The sequence below is a fragment of the Labeo rohita genome, chromosome 19 (assembly GCF_022985175.1).
Source record: "Labeo rohita strain BAU-BD-2019 chromosome 19, IGBB_LRoh.1.0, whole genome shotgun sequence".
NCBI classification, from domain to species: Eukaryota; Metazoa; Chordata; class Actinopteri; order Cypriniformes; family Cyprinidae; genus Labeo; species Labeo rohita.
This window is the reverse complement of record NC_066887.1, coordinates 25,920,647-25,939,705: the sequence shown is the minus strand read 5'-3', so window position 1 is coordinate 25,939,705 and position 19,059 is coordinate 25,920,647. Positions and strand designations below refer to the sequence as shown.

The 19,059-nt window shown below is 37.4% G+C and overlaps 1 protein-coding gene across 1 annotated transcript; it reads left to right on the top strand.

Moving 5' to 3' along the window:
• Positions 1-15: 15 nt before the first annotated feature.
• On the top strand, positions 16-17,215 carry efna1a (ephrin-A1a). Its single transcript, XM_051136751.1, has 5 exons — positions 16-302; positions 11,695-11,990; positions 12,817-12,882; positions 12,984-13,073; positions 14,041-17,215. Exons 1-5 carry the CDS (start codon positions 205-207, stop codon positions 14,163-14,165), a joined length of 675 nt encoding a protein of 224 aa, XP_050992708.1. The 5' UTR covers positions 16-204; the 3' UTR covers positions 14,166-17,215.
• Positions 17,216-19,059: the final 1,844 nt, after the last annotated feature.

Genomic DNA, 19,059 nt, shown 5'->3' with positions numbered 1-19,059 from the left:
AAGTTTCATTCAGTACTGACCAGAAAGATAACAGACACGGATCTCTTGATTTATTGTCAATCTTTGTAGCGCTTAGTACTAAAAGCATATTACCAACTCAGAAAAGCTTAGAGCTACACGGCTGTACAGAAACAGGGATTTAGAAGAAACTTTACCTATAGCTGGTTAATTTCTTCATTTGGATTGAATCACAGAGACTCTATAATGGACCTGGTGTGGCTTTTACACATCGCAGCGAGTATCTGCGCTTTGCTCGCCTCTGCAGAGAGACACACTGTTTTCTGGAATAGTACCAACCCTAAGTAAGTCAAATTTTTTTTTTAAGTCACTCTTTTTTCCTTTAAATTTAATATTGTGATAATGATTATAATAGAATTTACTTTACGCTGAAACGCTTAGTTATTAGTAACTTTTTTGCTCCAGCGTCATATGCCCTTTTTTTCAGGGTTAAAGTAAATGATTACAACTTTTTTCTCTTTATGTGAATGTTTCTTTGCATCTTAATACGGGTTTTATGCTCAGTGCATTTGGAAAGTCTATAAACGGAGTTTCGTGCTTGTTTACGTCGCGGCTGCGTTTTGACGTTGTGATGTTGTTACATCTTTACCTGTAACAAAATGCATAATTCGGGCACTTTTATTGCGTCATAATCTGTCTACTACCCATCACCGAATTTGTGTTTACCTGTATTTGTACATGTGATACGTAAATCTGCCTCTTTCTAAGAAGAAGTGATGTTTGCTGGGTGTGTGCTGACTGTGCTCGTTCTCGTATCTTAACAGGAATAGTAACAGAGTTATAGTTATGACCATATTCATTTATTTTAAGGTCAGCAGCGGTCTTGCAATAATTCATGCTGTTAATTCATGGTGGGAAAACCCAAAAGACTGAATAGAAAAATACAAGGAAACTGACAAGACGTTTTGCCCTTTTGACGTTTTACCTATGAGTCAGTGAGGTGTCGAAATAGGTGTTGGATGTTGAGTGACTTTTCTGACTGATACGTGCAGAGCAGATCAGTGGATTGCAAAACTCAAATTCCCGATACGAGGCAGACGCGAACGAATCAATTCTGGATCTTTATAATGATTCGGTTGAACCGACTCACCGAGCGTTTGCAATTGACTGAAAGCAAGAAGTTTGTTTCAAAGGTGCTATGTAAGGTGGTACAAGGTATTCTTTTTTCGAGGTTGTACGAAATGTTATATGGCAAAACATTAACTATAGCGCATCTATTTATAGATTATAGAATTATTTAAATACAAAAAATAGTCAAATAATAATAATAATAAAGTATTTCTTTGTGTGTGTGGACTTCTGTGAATATTTTTGATTGATAATACTATAAATACTTTAATAAAATAATAAAAATACTTACCATAGTGAACTGGTTCACTGAAATGAAACGATTCGTTCAAATGAATCAGATTTCTCAAAGCTAAACCTGACAATTAAGAGATAGGATCAAACTGAGTTACAGTAATAATTTTGTCATCTCCAAACAGTTGGTGTTAATATTCCAACACCCCAAAAACAGTGAGACTGAATCAGTGTATACAGAGAAACAGATAACAGACTGAAAACTGATGATATAGAGCATTTACCCCACACTCTCTAATACACACACGCACCCATTTAACCTATTGATTTATTTTAAAACAATAAGTATTTGCTTCAGCAGATGTAATGATTATCATTTTATGGCCTGTGTAATCTGCATACTTGCTATTTTTATTCCATATCTTAATCTTTCCCTCTTTCGCACTCTCTCTGTGATCTAATCCTGTTTTCACAGAAATACTAGAGGGGCTGGGGAGATGCTTTTTTTTTCCTGCACGTCTTTCTTACAGCCTTTCTGCTATTCTTTCTTTCTTTCTTTCTTTTCACATTTCTTTCTTTCTGCAGTTCTGTCTGCTTTCTTTTCTTTTAATTAATTCCACAAATGAAATATAGACCATGAAGTGTAATAATGTGGTTGCATTTATGTATTGATGTCTCTGATACACATGGTCGACGGAGTGTGTGTGTGTGTGTGCGTAGGTGTGTGTAAGTCTTGGGGGAAGGTTGACTTCAGGGTCGACAGACCATTGCAGCTGAGCCTGTTTTTTGTTTTTTTTCAGCCTGAGAGGTGATTCTGAGTCAGGTCGTGTAAGTGTGCATGTTTGAATTTGTTGGTGCGTGTTCTTGTTGTGCTTGCAGCTGCTTGCTGAAACACATGTGTTGTACTGTTACTCACAGTCAATAGTTGATCAACTGGAAGGTGTGAGCTGATTAAGGAGTGTCCTGGTGAGCAGTTGTAATCCAACCCTTGTTTATGATTTACTGACTCACTCATATATTTATTAACTAAACGTCCACTATTAAATTCTCTGTTCACTCTTGTAGAGTGTGTTTTTCTCCATGTTTAACCATTTGGAAGTACCACTAGTAATAGTTCACTAAAAAATTAAAAATTATTTATTCACCCTCATTAACATATTATGGAAGGAGCTCCAAATCTGTGTGAAAAACTGTGTGAGTCGTTATTCACTGAAAATGTGAACATCTGCCCTAGCTTTCTTTACCATGTTAATAAAAGTTTATGAAATGAAACTCAAAGTGGAGCCTTTTCAATTAATTGTTTAATCCAGTTAAGAAAACCGATTTGTTCATAAATCTTATACTTACCTACTCAATGATTTGGTCCCAAATCCTTTTTTTTTTTTTTTTTCATGGTTGTGAATAACAACTTAAAATTTCTTTGTTTGTCACTCAAGCCACTGCATGACTTCCGGAAATTTATGAATGCTTTTTAATGCCCCCATTTATTGTAATCATATAGCAAAGAGCAGCTAGTCTACTATTTACAATTTCACCTTTTATGTTCCACATAAAGAGAAAAACAATGTTTTTGGTTTTGGAACAACAGGAGTGTGAGTAAATGATGACTGAACTAGGGTGAACTAATCTTTTAAGATTGCTTATAGATGCTCAACCTTTTCTGTAATTGTTGCTGTTGTTATTTTATCAGCACTCAAAGGCTTATAGAGATTTCTTGTCTTTCTGCATCTTTCTTCTCTTTCGTTGGCCTCTCTCTCCTACCTGTTCTTCCCAAACCTCCTCCCTTTCCTCTGGCTGCGTGCCCCGTACCGCATGGTTAACTGGCACAAAGTTCAACCTCTCCTCTGCTCCTTTTTCTTTAACTCTTTCCCTCTATCGTTTCGCTCTGCCCCTATCCCATCAGTGCCCCAAAACTCTCCGACCTCCTCACATTTTTGTTTCTTCCCCGCTTGTTCGCGATCACCCCATTGTGTTACTGTTTCACCCTGAAAAAAGGCCTTTTACATGGTTTAATTCAGCCAGAAATGGGTCTTTCTTGGTTTTCTAACGAAAAAGTCCCATTCACTGTTTTTTTTTTTCTTCCATGGAACAGGGCTTTTTTGCTTGTGGGGTTTTGCCAACTAAGTGCTTTTTTGTTATACGTTCCAGCCAAATTAGCACGCTCCCACAGCAGATCTGCAGTGGAACAAAACCAGGGGCTAGTGTGACCAATTGCAGGCCAGAGTTCACAGCCGAAATGAAGTGGCATTCATGCGGTGTGTCTGTCACTGTGCGTGTCTGTAAATGTGTGCGGAGAAGAGAAGTGGAGATAGAAACCGGTGATAAAGTGCCATTTTGCTTTTGTCTACATGTCACTTAGCATTAAACTCATCAGATCTGTGTGTGTGTGTGTGTTCGGCTGGCAGTGAGAGAGTGAGTGATGAAGTGCCATTCACTCTCTGTAGTCTGTCACTCTCTCTGGTGGTCTTCAAATAGGGAGGCCGCCACTCGAGCCCACCTCTCTCCCGGTCTCCTGTCTGGCTTCTCCCTCATTCCCTCTACCTTTTATCTCACCCATACACGCCAGCGCTTTTCATCCTTTTATTCAGTTCCTGTCCTTATTTCCTTTCCCTCTGTGAAAGAGGGAAGAAAAAGAGGTGTTGGATTTTTTTTCCTCGCTTTTCTTTATCGGGTTTGGCAGCCATAACCACCAGAGCCTGTCTTGCTCTCTTTTCTCCTCCCTTTCACCTTCTCCATGTGTCCATTCCCTGAATCTGAATTCGGGTGATATCTGCGGAATTCAAATGGCTGTCATTCACAAAGCTCTACAGATTCCCACCCACTGAGTGTTTGTTTTTCGGATGGTTTAGTACACGTTTCCATTTAAAGGGTGAATTCACCCAAAATGAAAATTGGCATCATTTACTCACCCTCATGACTTTAGTTCATCTTTGAAACAGAAATGAAGATCAAGCAAGTGCCATATTTGATGAGCACTTTGATGTTTGTCAAATCCATGTTTATATAGGAATAAAAGCCTAAATTAAATCTGTTCATCATATAAAGTGCTCAAAATAAACAGCTTGATTAATATGGATTGTTTACTTTTTATGAACTTTTTGAAGCCTCAAGTCTCAAGGCTTGAACTTAAATGATGTCTCTCTTTGAAATATGTAGTAGAAAACCCATGAAAGATTTACGTTATTTAAAAAAAACACATTGTTTTATACATATTTTGGACTATGGGAGATGCCATTTACTGGCACTACCTGTTGCTATTTTACCACAACACAACTCGTAATACACAACGCGTATGTTTTTCGTTTTAATTTTCAGTAAAAGGGCAACAAGAGAAGTGATGGGAATCTTCACTGCTTTCCTAGCAATAACAAGAGGAGAAAAGAATGGGAAGATGCCTGTGGACGAATAAAACTTCCTAAAGACCCGAGTCTTTGTTCTCTTCACTTTAGACCTGATGCCTTTCAGGCTTTTAGTAGACCACAGTAGACAGAGACAAGAAACACTAGATGCCGTACTGGCAGGATGTAAACATGCAAACGCTTGTCATGACACCGTGAAACAATGTGAATTTTTTAAATAACATAAATCTTTCATGGGTTATCTGCTATATATTTCAGTACAAGACATCATTCATGTTATTTTAAGCCATACAAGTCTTAATACCCAGGGTTCTCTTTAAATGGAACAAAAGAAATCTCTCATATTCCATTAAAAATCAGTTTTGAAGATGAACCAAAGCCTTCTGGATTTGGAACAGCATGAACAACATTTTTCTCTTGAACACATTTTTAAGATTTATAAACCCATTTCGCAGAATTGACGTCTTCATTGCCTCCATCCCTTCTCCAGATTGTAATCAGCTCTTAATCTTTCGTCTTGTGAATTGAATCTGGCTCTGATTGCTGACCCGTGATAATCTTCTCCAGCAGTCCTTATTCATTTAAGCTCCTACATGCAGTCCCTATCGGCCAGAAGTGTTTTCTTTCTATAATGTGTGAAATATGTGATATTTCTCAAATCCTGAGAGATTTCCCATATATTCGATTTCCAGACATGAGTGAGCAAGTGAACTCTGGGCAAAGGTTGAGGAGACGGCATTTTCCCTCGCCAAGCGTGAGTTTCCTGGCCAAGTGTTTTCCCGGGAAAACTGCACATCCTGCGCGTACAATAAACAATACCTTTCTCACACACTTGCGCACGCAAGCGGCCCACTTCTTACAGAAGTCTGAGATACACACTTCCTTGTGCGCACGCATACTCTGTGAATTATTATTCACATGAGTTAAAGGGCTTGAGAAAGTGATCGTTTTGTCTACGGCTCAATATAGGGGGATGAACACGTGCCTATGCGCCCACCTCACATTTGTCCCTCGTTGCTTTCTCACGCACTTTGTTTCAAAGATGATTTGTTCATTACACCTACTGTTATCTTTCTGTTTTATCATACAGCTGTTGTCACATTCTTCAACTCCCTCAGAATTCCCAGAATTCCCTCCCTTTCACCTCATTTTTTTGTCTTTCTTGTTTAATCAGATCCTTTCATATTTAAGAACGCAGATCCATCTTTTAACAGGTATTTAAGAGTACTTTACAATCACACGCTAAGTATTTGTCTGGGATGTGATGTTTGTGTGAGTGTGTTTGTTGTCTTAGGATCTTGTTGTCACAGTTCCAACCACATGTGGTTTCGTCTCCGAACTCTTGTTGTTTGTACTTTTTGAATGGACTGGTTTTTAAGATGAAGGTCCATTCCCACGACGCATTGCACACATTTTATTACAGGATGGTGTGAGAAGCCACTCCCCCTGCAGGATGGCTAATTCCCAAACAATGCAAGGAACTACTGAGGCCATATTCATAGCGATATGAGTCGCCTTGTGTACTTCTCATTTCCCTTCACACCAAGTGCTCCCATGTTTTTAATTATTTATGTAATTCATTTATCCACAAGAGGACATCAGCATGAGCTGAGCCAGTTGGTGCAGTTAACCGGTTGGGTCCGTAATTAGTGTGACAGATTGGACAAATAAGGAATTAGATGGCTGATTCCTAAATCAGCTTTTAAGACACTGTACGAATTAAGAGTTTAAAAATGAAGCTCTTGATATTATACACAGGTTAGACATTGAATTGAAAAGTAGATCTTTATCACATGCTACCATTTCTTTACAAAAGAGGAAAGAGCTCAGTCATTTGAGAAAGCAAATCTGACAACTTGATCAATGATGCTCAGAGACAAAAGATTGAGCGATTTGAGGAGAAAGAAAAGGATTGATGGGGATAAGATGTATGTAAACAAGATAGCTTGAAAAAACCCCGGTGTGGAATATTGTCACGAATGGGGGAACCGGTCAGTTTTGGTTGCCATGGCAATTGCGAAAGGCCAGAGTTAGTGTCCACAAGCGTAGGTCACCAACCAGCATACCTCGAATTCCAGCGAGCCGCTTTCTGATTGGTTAAGAACGCCCGGAGGCGGGGTCATCGGGAGAATGAATGGGGGATCAAACAGGCTTATTGAGCGCTGAGAGACGAACCGAGAGAGTGGACAGAGATGGATGGATTGAAGAAAAGATGAAAGAGCGGGTCTGGTCCGAGTCAGGGTGAGGACAAGCGCAAAAGCGGCCCGTTCTGGTTTATCAAAGGATTCCTTGCTTTTTTCCATTCTTCACATTCTTTATCTCTCTTACACCTGCACAGTACAAAGCAGGGTTTTTTTTGCAAAAATATAGACCAAATCTTCCTTTCCAAACTGAACCGTCTCCTTTCCCTTTTTCCCTTCTATCGCTCTCTTTCTGTCTCCCACCAGCCTTTGTTGCGTTTCCAGCCAAACCACTCCACTGTAACGCTCCAACTGTGTTTTAGAACAATAAAAGAGCTTGCTATGGGCCCCTCATCTCTCTCTCTCTCTCTTTCTGCTTGCGTTAAACTGAATGAGGCCCCTGGCCCCTCTGCAACCTAGGCCGGGTAATCCTGGAGCACAGAGCACCCGATGATCCTGCCGCGCTGCATTCCGAACCAGTCACCCGGAACAACGCCGCCTGAATTAAAACGACAGAGGTTTCGGGGGCTAATGACATAGTCGTTTTAGCCAGCGAACGCAGGTGTGCGGGCGAAAGTGAAGGATGGATATTTAAACAGATCCGGGTCAGAATTTCGTTAATTACCGTTTAGACTGTAGTATCAGGTGGTGAAGGCTACAAAAGATCACAGATCGAATGACGGGGATGTTGGTGGGCCTATTGTTGGAGCGACTTTGTGTGTGTGTGTGTGGGTGGGCGTTTAAATACCTCAGACCTTTTCTATTAAACAGGTGAATGTGGAAAGAATGTGCACTTTTCTAGAGTATTAACCAACTTTCCTGCATCTGTGTATGTTAAGGTCTACGCTGCTGACTCCCAGTATTTCCTCACGCTCTCACCCCCCACTGATCACCTCCCCCCCCTTCTCTGAGCTCCGGCATTCCAGCGAGTGATAGAGTGTTGAAATGAGAGAGGGCGAGGGAGGAGAGACCAATTGATAGACAGACTTAGAGGGGCTAAAAAAGAACAACAAAAACAAAACTTTGAACTGAAGATTAGGAGACCTGAGATTAACCCTACAGTCACCCAGTTGGCATCGATTCGATTCTCCCTACTGAGCGTTCCACTGATTTTTACCGGAAGATGAGCTCAGGATGAAAGAACTTCAGCTATTCATGTTTTACCGTAAACACGGACGTGACTCACAAGCACCCGTGTTCTTCGTCTGCCAGATATTTGTGTTCATAAATCAAGCACAGAGTTCATTCATTCTCATTTTTTAATTTACTCAAATGAAAGACAGGAGGGTAAGACTGGAGTGTAATTTTTTTTTTTTTATGTTGAGATATATATATAAAATCATCCTGCCAAAATAAAAAATCTATCTATCTATACACACATATATCATATAGATAGATAGATAGAGATTTGATTTATGTTCCTTTGATTTTTTTTTTTTTTTCTCTGTTGTTGATTATAAATTTATCATTTTTTTTATTTTATCTTATTAGACTTGATTAGAAATGTTTATTAATTTTTTGTATAATTTTTTTTTTTTTGTTGTTTTTAGTTGATTGTTTTTGTTTTGATTTTGTGATATATATAAGTGTGTGTATATGTTATTTAAAAAAATCAAGAACAGAAAAAAAAATCAACATTATATAAATCAAATTACAAAAATCAAATCAATAAATCAATTATCAAATATATATATCTATCTTTTGATTTATAATTTCTATTTTTTTATTTTATTTTTGACTTGCTAAAAATGTTTTTGCTTAGTTTTTACAAAGTTTTTTTGTTCTTGTTTTTACTTGATTGATTTTGTTTTTATTTTTTAATTTTGATTTTGATTTTGGGGGTGATTAGTATATTTTATTATTTAGTTTGTTAATACTAGTTGTTTTTTGCATTTTCAGTATTATCTTTTATTTTTATGAATTTTTACTGCTTTGCCAATATTGCAATACTACTAAAAATTATAATACTAATAATGCATAAATAGTACTAATAAAGCATAGTCATTTGTGAGATTAAAACTTAGATGAAGAGAACATTTTTAATATTTCATCTGTCCCTTTGTTAAACCTTACCACCATTATCGAGCCTCACTTGAAGTCTGGAACAAAAAAGTCAGAGGACGGAACACAAAGCGTAAATGATTTAAGTTCATCTATGGATGCTCAAGATGAAGTTTAGCCCAGTATGTAGAATGAATGATGCGAGAATGAGCGAATGGCATTACTGTATGAATAAAGGCATTGATAAAGTAACTGTAGCGCTTGAAAGGACACTGGTGCGGGGAGCACCCGCTGACCCCCGTATTGAGACGGGGTCCATCCCCCACTGCTTTCTCCCACCCTCCCCACTGACTCCCAGCCCCCGGGGGCTGAAGGGGGAGCAGCATAATTGCCCCCCTCTGGGACCACTTTAATTCCAGTCTTTGTGTTTTAATTGCCCCCCCTCCCGACCCCCTTTTGATGAACACATTGGGGCCATACCACAAACAGATTTTAATCAGGGCTTTAACGGGGTGTGTGTGTGTGCTGGTGTGCCAGATGACTGCTCCCAAGCATCTGCTGACAGCAGTTAAAGAATGTGAGACATGTAAATTATTATTGGCGGTGAGGTATATTTGCTTCATTCATCAAACAAAGATGCATCAGTGTGTGACTCCCGTGGACGGCCACCAGAGAATTGAAGTGTGTGACTGGGAGTGCTAAGTTTGGCTTCATGTGTAGCTCTGTGTGTGTGTGTTTGGATCAGCAGTGAGTGAAAGCAGCAGGCCAATTAAAAGGGCTGTGTGTGTGTAAGACTAGAAGAGGTCTGGAGCCAGATCGTCTGTCCTAAGACCAAGGGGTCCCCCCCATCAACAAACAAGAAAAAGAGAGAGCAGGAGAGAATTTGGAGACTTTGATCATCGAGCAGACGTGTGGATGTTGTCACACACCGACAGATACACCCACTCTGGGAAATAATGCCACTCCTGTTTTAGCAGTCAGGGAGGAAAGCTGAAATTCTCCAGAAGTTAGGAGGATCCCAGTTAGTGTCTATGACGTTTGTTTAAGCCCCTGAGAGGTTTGTGTTCCAATATTTCAGCGGCAGCTTTGTAAAGAAAAGTTCTTGTGCAAGATCCACTACTCTAAAGCTAGGGAGTTGGTTGCTACAGTCTTCTAGATGGTTAAAAGGACATTTGTTTTTGTGTACTTACTAGCCCAAGTGTAAAGAGTCGATCCTCAAGTCTCGACGATATTCTAGTCGCTACATATTGCTCACTCCTTTATTGTAAGTAATTGCTGTGTTTCCACAAAGAAATTGTAAGTCTAGATATTTTATGTTTGGAAGCCACACAATTTGAGGTATCAGTCACTTCTTTACATAAACAGTGCTGGACAAATTATGCCACAAAGTATGGTGCTTTGCAGTCAGCATCAAATGAAGTTTCACCCTACCTACTTTTGTAAATGCATGTTTTTGATTTCACTGTGAATGATTCAACTGTGCATGTTTTAATTTTGAATCCAAACATCTCAACTCAGTCGTCTAGTAAAACGTCAGACCACTTTTAGACTTCCACTTTTACCCATTTTTTTCAGTCGAATGCAAGCTTGCGACAACCAAAGAATTTAATTGAAAGAAGTGCCCACTGGGATGTACGTCACAATATGAATGAAATCGCTCGCTATATCCGTTTCATCACAACTTTAAGGGCAAGCAAGCTTTAATAGCAAATTTAAGACTGTAAAAACTTGAACTCCACAAAAAAAAAACACATTTGAGAGTGTGAGAAGTGAACCTGATCACCATCCAAAAAGTTGCGCCCGGGGAGCCCAAAAAGTTGATTTTAGACCTGGCTGATACTGAGCTCATAATGAAGAAGTCTGAACCTGAGCTGAGCTCAGAAACGAACATATGGAATCTAAAGTGGCATCCGATGATGGATGGATGGATAAATAAACGAGGGCATTCTTTCTACCTCTGGCGTTCTTCTATCAGTGGGCAGCACATAAACAGAGATAGCATACTGCCAGAGGAGCTACAGGAGCAGAACCAAGAATGAAGCAAATGCTGGGGAGAGGGAGGGCGTGGAGAGGCGCAGACAGGCAGACTGTCTCCGTCGCCTCCCTCCGTGTGTCAAATGAAAGGGAGAAGTGTGGCATAGACAGGGTGTGTATGACTCCGTCAACCAGAGTGCATGTGTTTATCTGTAAGGGAGTGTTGACGAAACGCAGATTTATTTTTCTATTTGTGTTTGTGAGTGTGAGCGTGTGTTTCTGCAGATAGTCAATAGTCATCAACTGGTGATGCAACCTGACAGATTGCTAATATCTTTACGTAAATAAGACTCTGCTCTCCGGAGGCGAGCGAGATCAATACGTTGCACACATTCACGCCAACACGTCCATGTTCTGGCCTATTCTCTGACTACGGACAGCGTGTGGTTCGATCAGTGAACCGATGGTCTGAATAATCTATATTCATGCATCTGTCTCAGCTCTTCTTCTACAAAGAAATCAGCATACTCATCTGTCTTTCCATTGTTCGCATTTTTTGTCTTTTCTTCCCCGTCGCCGTCCCCTTGTGATTTGGCGCCTGGTCGTCTTTGAGATGGTATTGTAGATCAATGCGAGGGCAATTGAAAATGTGATTGCATCAGGCTTGGCATTCAAGTCAGATGCTCCATGAAAGTTCTCTAAATGAAGAATTCTCGTCAGCGAAGGGACAGAGTTATTCTCGTTTTCGTTTCTTGTTGTCTGCAGATCTCTAATGTTAGATGAGATTGTCTCACAAAATTGAGTTTTGTACCTTAGCATTTGCCTCTGGAATATTTACCAAATCCCACTTGTTCTTTCAGGTTCAGAAGGAACAACTATGCGGTTGAGGTACGCCTGAACGACTACTTGGACATCGTTTGCCCTCACTACCCGCTGGGCGAAGTGCCATCACAGGACGCCGAGCGCTACGTGCTCTACATGGTGGAACGTGAAGACTACGACACCTGCCGCCCACAGTCCTACGACCAGATGCGTTGGGAATGCGGCCACCCTTTCGCCCTGCACGCGCCCGAGAAGTTCTCAGAGAAGTTCCAGCGCTTCACGCCGTTCACTCTTGGAAAAGAGTTCAGACAGGGCGAGAGCTACTACTACATCTGTGAGTACAAGCCTTACAAAGTCAGCTTGCACTTAAACTATGAATGTAACATTCATTCTGGGTCGTTTTGAAGAATGGTTAGGGGTGGAAATGCTTTTGAACATCCGAAAACCGGTTATAGATTTATTGCCCCGCAAACCATGCGCTGAATGCTAAGCCTGTGAGTCATATTCGAGCCCTCCTTTAGCACCACAGTAATGAATACATTTCAATTCATGTGTTGGACTGCTAAACTGGCAGCAAAACCGCTACGTGTCTTTCTGGCATCCCCATAGGCTATCCTTGGGGACTTTGGGCAGTCGGAAACACAAGGAGCGCAATTCAGCCAGCATGCGGACTGGAATATGGAAGTCTAGAATTAACAATGGTGAAATTCGACAACCCAATTTAGATCCTTCTAGGAAAGCATACTGCTAAGAAAGCTAATTGTGCAAATGTTCGAAGGTGGAGCGTTTCATGGATAAAAATGAATTGGGTCTGTTTTGACCGTTTGGAAAGATTAATGTCAGTTAGTTCAAGCACAAAGCACTAAACTCAATTTTCACCATTTCCAGTTGAAATCAATGGATTCGCAGCTCTGGCTAAGTGTAAATTCTTGTAGGCGCCTTAAGAATTAGAGTACAGTTCCACCACTAGTAATAAAAGAGATCAGACACAGGTCACAGGTCCAGATGGCTGCTAAAGAGAAGTGGATTAGCCACTACATGTCTAACACTATTAACCTCCTTTCTAATTAACCTGTCTGCTACTCATTTACTCATTTACCACTCTGCGTTATCCTTTTATCTCCCTAAATCCTGATGGTCGTCTTCTTTTTGCCTTACAGCCAAACCACTGCACCACCACGGAGAGGATTGTTTGAGACTCCGAGTGGACGTAGTCGCCAGTGATGGTGAGTATCGCCACCCTGGTGGTTTGTAGGTGAATTTGCAAATCTTCAAACTCCATTTTTTTAGTTGATCTGTGTATTCACTGGTGTTTGTTTCCATTCAGGTTCTCAAGAAGCCAGGGTTGGCACAGGAGGCGGAGCCAAAGTGACCACAGGGGGAGGAGCTCACACACCTTCTAATAGGTTACCAGCAGGTACGGTCACGCCAGCTGAGTTTTAAATCTCAAGCAAGTTGCAGTATATAATTTTAACAAACATCTTTCCACAAAATATTAAACAGCACAGTTGTTTTCAAAATTGATTATATTAATTATGTGACACTGAAGACTGGTGTAATGGCTGCTGAAAATTCAGCTTTGCCATCACAGGAATAAGTTACATATTAAAAAAAATAAATAATATTACTTTAAAATTGTAGAAGTATTTCACAGTATTACAGTTTTTACAGAATTTTTTTTTATCAAATAAGTGCAGTCTGGGTCGGCATAAAAGACCTCTTTCAAAAAGATTAAAAAATCTTAATTATTATAAACCTTTGATTGGTAGAGTGTTTATATTTATATATATATATATATATATATATACACCATTTTATAAAATGATAAAACTATTTATAATATAAATTCAAAAGAATAGCATTCATTTAAAATCTAAATGTTTGTAAATGTGCTGTCAAACAATTAATCGTGATTAATCGAATCCAAAATAAAAGTTTTTGTCTACATAGTAGATGTGTGTATATTATGAGTATATAAACACACATACACACAGTATATATTTCGAAAATATGTACATATATTTACATGTATATATTTATACTTATATAATTGATATTATATATATAAATACTTTTTGATATATAAACATATTTTTCTTAACTATATACATGCATGTGTGTGTATTTATATATACATAATACATATACACAGTACACACATATATTATGTAAACAAAAACTTTTATTTTGGCGATTAATCGTGATTAATCGTTTGACAGCATTATCATTATAAATGTCTATACTCTCATTTGTGCTCAGTTTAATATGCACTGAATAAAACAATATCAAATATTTATTAAAAAATAAAAATCTTTATATAATCTTTATATAATCTTTAATATATATATTTTTTAAACTAAATATTTATTACTTCCCTGTTACAGATGACCCAGTTGTGTCTCTTCCTGAAGTACAGAAAAGCATGCGGACAAACTCCGCCATTTCAATAGCATCCTGGACTGTTCTCACAACCTTGCTCCCTATTTTATTATTGCTGGTCTTACAGTGAGACGGACATTGGACTAATTTACACTTACAAAAGACTATAATGACGGCGGCCTGTGTTGATGGAAGCACACAGGGGTAGCTCTTTACATCCCAGTGCTGGCCATTGGGAGACACATACAGGAAGTGGAGCTCTCTCACACCGCTGGTGCCGGTGGAGAAGCGTAACTGGAATGAAGAGGGCTTTGAACTTTCGGACACTTCTAAAGACAAAACGAGACGTCAGTATTTTTCTGGAAATATTGTTCATGCAAAGGGATTTTTTTCCCTTTTCCATTGTTTTTCTCATATAAACGCCGGACTACACAAAAACTGGATAAGAACATACTGAAACTTTAATGCAGAATTTGAATTGAGTTTCGTAATGAGGGGACGCAAGCCACGATTGAGCCAAAGACACAGAGCTTCTCTCGGAGGAGCAGAACGATCAAACCTTTCATTGTTTTCTCATGTTTTGTTGATCCAGAGAAATAATTGAGTTTCGTATTAATTTATGTAGCATCAGCTCAGTGGGTTTCATTCTCACTTTTTTCTCATGATTTTACAAGACCGTGTGCTGTACCTGGATGTAAACCTGGAAATACAGCACAGAACACACACAAACTCCTTTTCCATTGAAATGGTGCTGGTTTCTTTGATAGGACATCCTCATAGAGGCTGTCAGATTGGGTGCCAGCACCCTGTCAGAGGACGGAGGCATCCGATACTGTTTACCAAACCCACTGACACACTTCCATTCACAAATGCTGTGTTGTTTTTGTACATTCATTGTTTAAAGAGTTAGTAAATTATTAGGTGTGCTGCAGAGCAAATTACTGTATATAGTGAGCAAACATGTTTACTGTGTGACAGAGAGAAAGAGAGAGAGAGGAAATGAGATGTGAGAGAGGAGAGACTCCATGGATTAATGTGTATGTAGATGTGTAGATGAAAGACAGGAGGAAAAGCTGGCGAAAAAGGAAATGTTGATTTGCCCAGAAACACATACTGCCTCACTCTAAAAAATGCTGGATTAAAAACAAACCAACTTGGGTTATTTAGCAACCCAGCACTGGGTAAATATTGGACAAAACACATGCGGGGTGATTTTGATCCAGCTGGTTGGGTTAAATGTTTATACCAAACATGCTGGGTTATTTTATTGAAGTCAGCTATTGTTTAAAAATTATTATTTTGCTGGTTTAAAATGGACTGGAACTTATAAAAACACACAGAATTACTAGAGGCAACAACAATAATCAAAAGATGAACATTTTTTATTTTTTTTTTAGCAAGAACATATAGGCAAAATACAAGACAAAGTGAATTTATTTGGGTGAATACAGCATAGTTTACGAAATTACATACATTTAAACTCGCAAACAAGCATTTTAGACAAAAAGTGTAACATTTAAAAGTAGAATTTTAATTTTAGTGTATTCAGCCGTTCACTGTAATTGCTTTTAACCGAAATAGCACTAATTCTCATGCTGGTGTGTCGTCGAAATCTGAGCCGGTGAAGGGCTGCTGTTTGCCGGGTTAACTGCAAACTTCAGACCGCGGCCTCACGTTTCACTCGTAGCTGAAAGGTGCCCTTGCTGACTCCAAAAACTCCATAAATCCATAAATAAACAGTACTGACATTAGAGAACATATTTTAAGATTAAACTTAGTACAATAATTAATAAAATCCATTTATTTTATGCAAGGCACAAGGTGTTTCCATCCTGTGAAACAACCACTGCTGACACAGCTGACTGACATCTCGTCCTTATGTTGCTTTGCATAGAATAATACAATTTACAACGAAGTAAAGACTTTATAAATGAAATAAAATGTATACAAACCTTTATTTCACTGAAGAAGTGCAAATCGGCAGCGCTGAGAACCGCTCTCTCAAAAAGCCAGTGCTCTGACTGTAACTCAGCAGCTGGGTTGTTTTGTCAGAGACAGGCTCAACCCAGCAGTTGGGTAGAAAAAAAATGACCCAGCAACTTACAGAAAAACTACCCAGCACCTGGGTAAAAATATTAAAAATAACCCAATAAAATGACCCGACGGGCTGAACCCAGCATTTGGGTTAAAAAATAACCCAGCTTTTTTAGAGTGTGTGTGTTAGTAGAGGCAATGTGATGGCCTGTCCCAGGACAGTGGGACAGATCAGCACCCTCAGCATTTAAGCTGCCAAGCACAATCAATGAGAAGCACACACACACTTGCACATCACAAATAGACTGGAAGCCAACAGAAGGGTTTTGACACCCAAGTAAAGTAATTTAACTGATTTGTTTCAGTAATTGGACTATACTAAATAATGCAAAATATTAATGGCCAAATGATATGGGTCATGGAGGTATATAGGGTTGCCCATGTCCAGTAAAAAACAATATAAAATTAAAAAAAGACAAAATACTGATAAAAATGAGACCTTTAAAATCACTTAAACTGCATCATATATATATATATATATATATATATATATATATATATATATATATATATATATATATATATAGCAAATGATTTATTTCTAAAACTTATTTTAACTAATATTTAATTAAAAAAGCCACAGTTATTGACTGATGAATCTCAGAATGGCTGATTATCGGCTGATTAGTTGACCTGCCTGATACATTATCCTATTACTAAGTCTGATATTTGTGTTCTTAATCTACATATACTATATACTACCAGGAACCGTTTGTGTGGGAAAACTGGAGCAGGTTTACAGTTTGAGAAGGACACACGTTTCTAACACTAAACCGCTAAAGCACTATGAACAAAACACCACTGACTCTGACATGATGTAGCTGTTTAAGCTCAATTCCGGGCAGTTGTTCGTACGACTGACGCAGCTGTATACGACTAACGTTAGATCACTCCCATTCATTTTTTGACTTCTATTTTATTTGCTTTTTCATTCTCATATTCTTATTTTGTACATGTATTGTGTAAAATGTATATTATGTATATAAAGAGGATTATATAAAAAAGAGACCTTTGATAAAAAACAAAAAACAAAACAGTTAATGTGAAGATTCTTATGTGAAAATAAAAGATATTTTTGGAAAATGCGATTGTCGCCGACCTTGTGTTTTTTGCATTTCGCATTTCCTGTGACATTCACGCAATGTCGTATTGCTATTCCTTCATTTTGCTAACTATGTTGTATAATTTGATCACTCAGCATCATGGACTAGAACTATTTGAGTTCATTTAGGACAATGATAATTCCCAGGCCGAGCGAAAGCACAAATTGTCCTGTTCGTGTGTCAATAGGATGGAGTATTTTGTCTCCCAGGGTTTATGTTTCACCGGTGACAGGAAAAAAATCACAATGGTCGGAGGTCAGAGGCATCAGTTTGACCATGTGTGTGTGTTTCAGGAGAATAACGCACAGGTGTGACTCTTCCCTTTGTATTCTGGTTAAAGTTGGGCCTTTGCCAGACGGATCAGTAAACACACACACACCTCTTTTGTTATTGTCTTTCTTTTTAGAAAGTTTCATTTTCAAAGTTGTGTTGACTGTATTCATCAAGCTCAAACCAGTATTATTTTAGTATCACTGAGAAATTATATATATATATATATATATATATATATATATGAATTTATATATATATATATATGAATTTATATATATATATATATATATATAAAAAATTCAGATTCATATATATATATATATATATATATATATATATATATAAACTTTTAAACTTTTAGTAAATATTTCTTTTATTATTATTATTATTTATTTATTTGTCATTTTTTAGTACTTTCTATATATTGTTTATACATTTTTATTTGTTTTAGTTAAACAAAATTTATATATTTATATAATCTGATTTTTTTTATTTTCAATTTTAGTTTAAGTTTTAGTAATTATTTATTTTAATTTATTTAATTTATTTATTAATAATTTTTTTTTTATTTATAGTAGTTATTCTAATTATATGTATAGTTTTTAAAAATTTTGTTGGTTTTAGTTATTTTAGCACATCAAGTTAAATTAAACAAAATTAAAAATGAGAATTTTTTTTTTCCAGCTTGTTGCCAAAGCAACATATTTTATTATTAGTAGTTATTATTTCATTTTTAGTAGTTTTTCTAGGTATATCTATAGTTTTTAGATTTTTTTTATTTTTAGCACATCAAGTTAAATTAAACAAAATGTAAAAAAAAGTATGTTTTTACAAATGTGTATGTGTGTGTGTGTGTATATATATATATATATATATAATCTGTGTGTGTGTGATCTGAATTTTTATATTTTCCATTTCAGTTTTAGTTAAAGTTTTAGTAGTTATTTATTTTAATTTATTCTAGGTTTTATTTGTACTGTTTTTATTATTTTATTAATTTTACTTTTTCGTTATTTTAGCACATCAAGTTAAATGAGAAATGTTGCTTTGACAACTAGCTGGTTTGTTTGTTTGTAGTCTGGTTTTTGGTTAAAGTTTTATCTTAAGTCACAAACTATAACTCTGTCTCTCACAATTAAATATATCTTAAATTTAAACATTTCTTGATTAATAACTACAAACCAACATTTTGCCAGCTGTAGCTACTAAATGACAGATAAATTTAGCTAGTTTTGCCACATTACCTATTTTACAGTATATACATTTAATCTGAAATTTGTATATAATGTATATTTTTATTGTTAGAAAATAAATTCACAATAAAATATGACTGAGTCACAAAATTTGCAAATGTCACAGAAAATGAATAGGGGGAAAAAGACCTATTGTTTATCTCAATATTTTCTGAAGGTTATTCACCTCTTTTTACTGACCGATAGTCGAAAAAAGAAAAAACGAAACTTTTTTTCAGGCTGTATTTCATACCCTCCTTATGTACTGTACATTCCAGCATGACCTTTTCATTCACACCTTCTTTTGTTTTATTTACCTATC

Coding starts and splice junctions, on each gene's coding strand:
- efna1a (XM_051136751.1), top strand. CDS start 205: ATGGACCTGGTGTGGCTTTTACACATCGCAGCGAGTATCTGCGCTTTG. Junction 303..11,694: donor TGGAATAGTACCAACCCTAA/GTAAGTCAAATT, acceptor TTGTTCTTTCAG/GTTCAGAAGGAACAACTATG. Junction 11,991..12,816: donor CGAGAGCTACTACTACATCT/GTGAGTACAAGC, acceptor TTTGCCTTACAG/CCAAACCACTGCACCACCAC.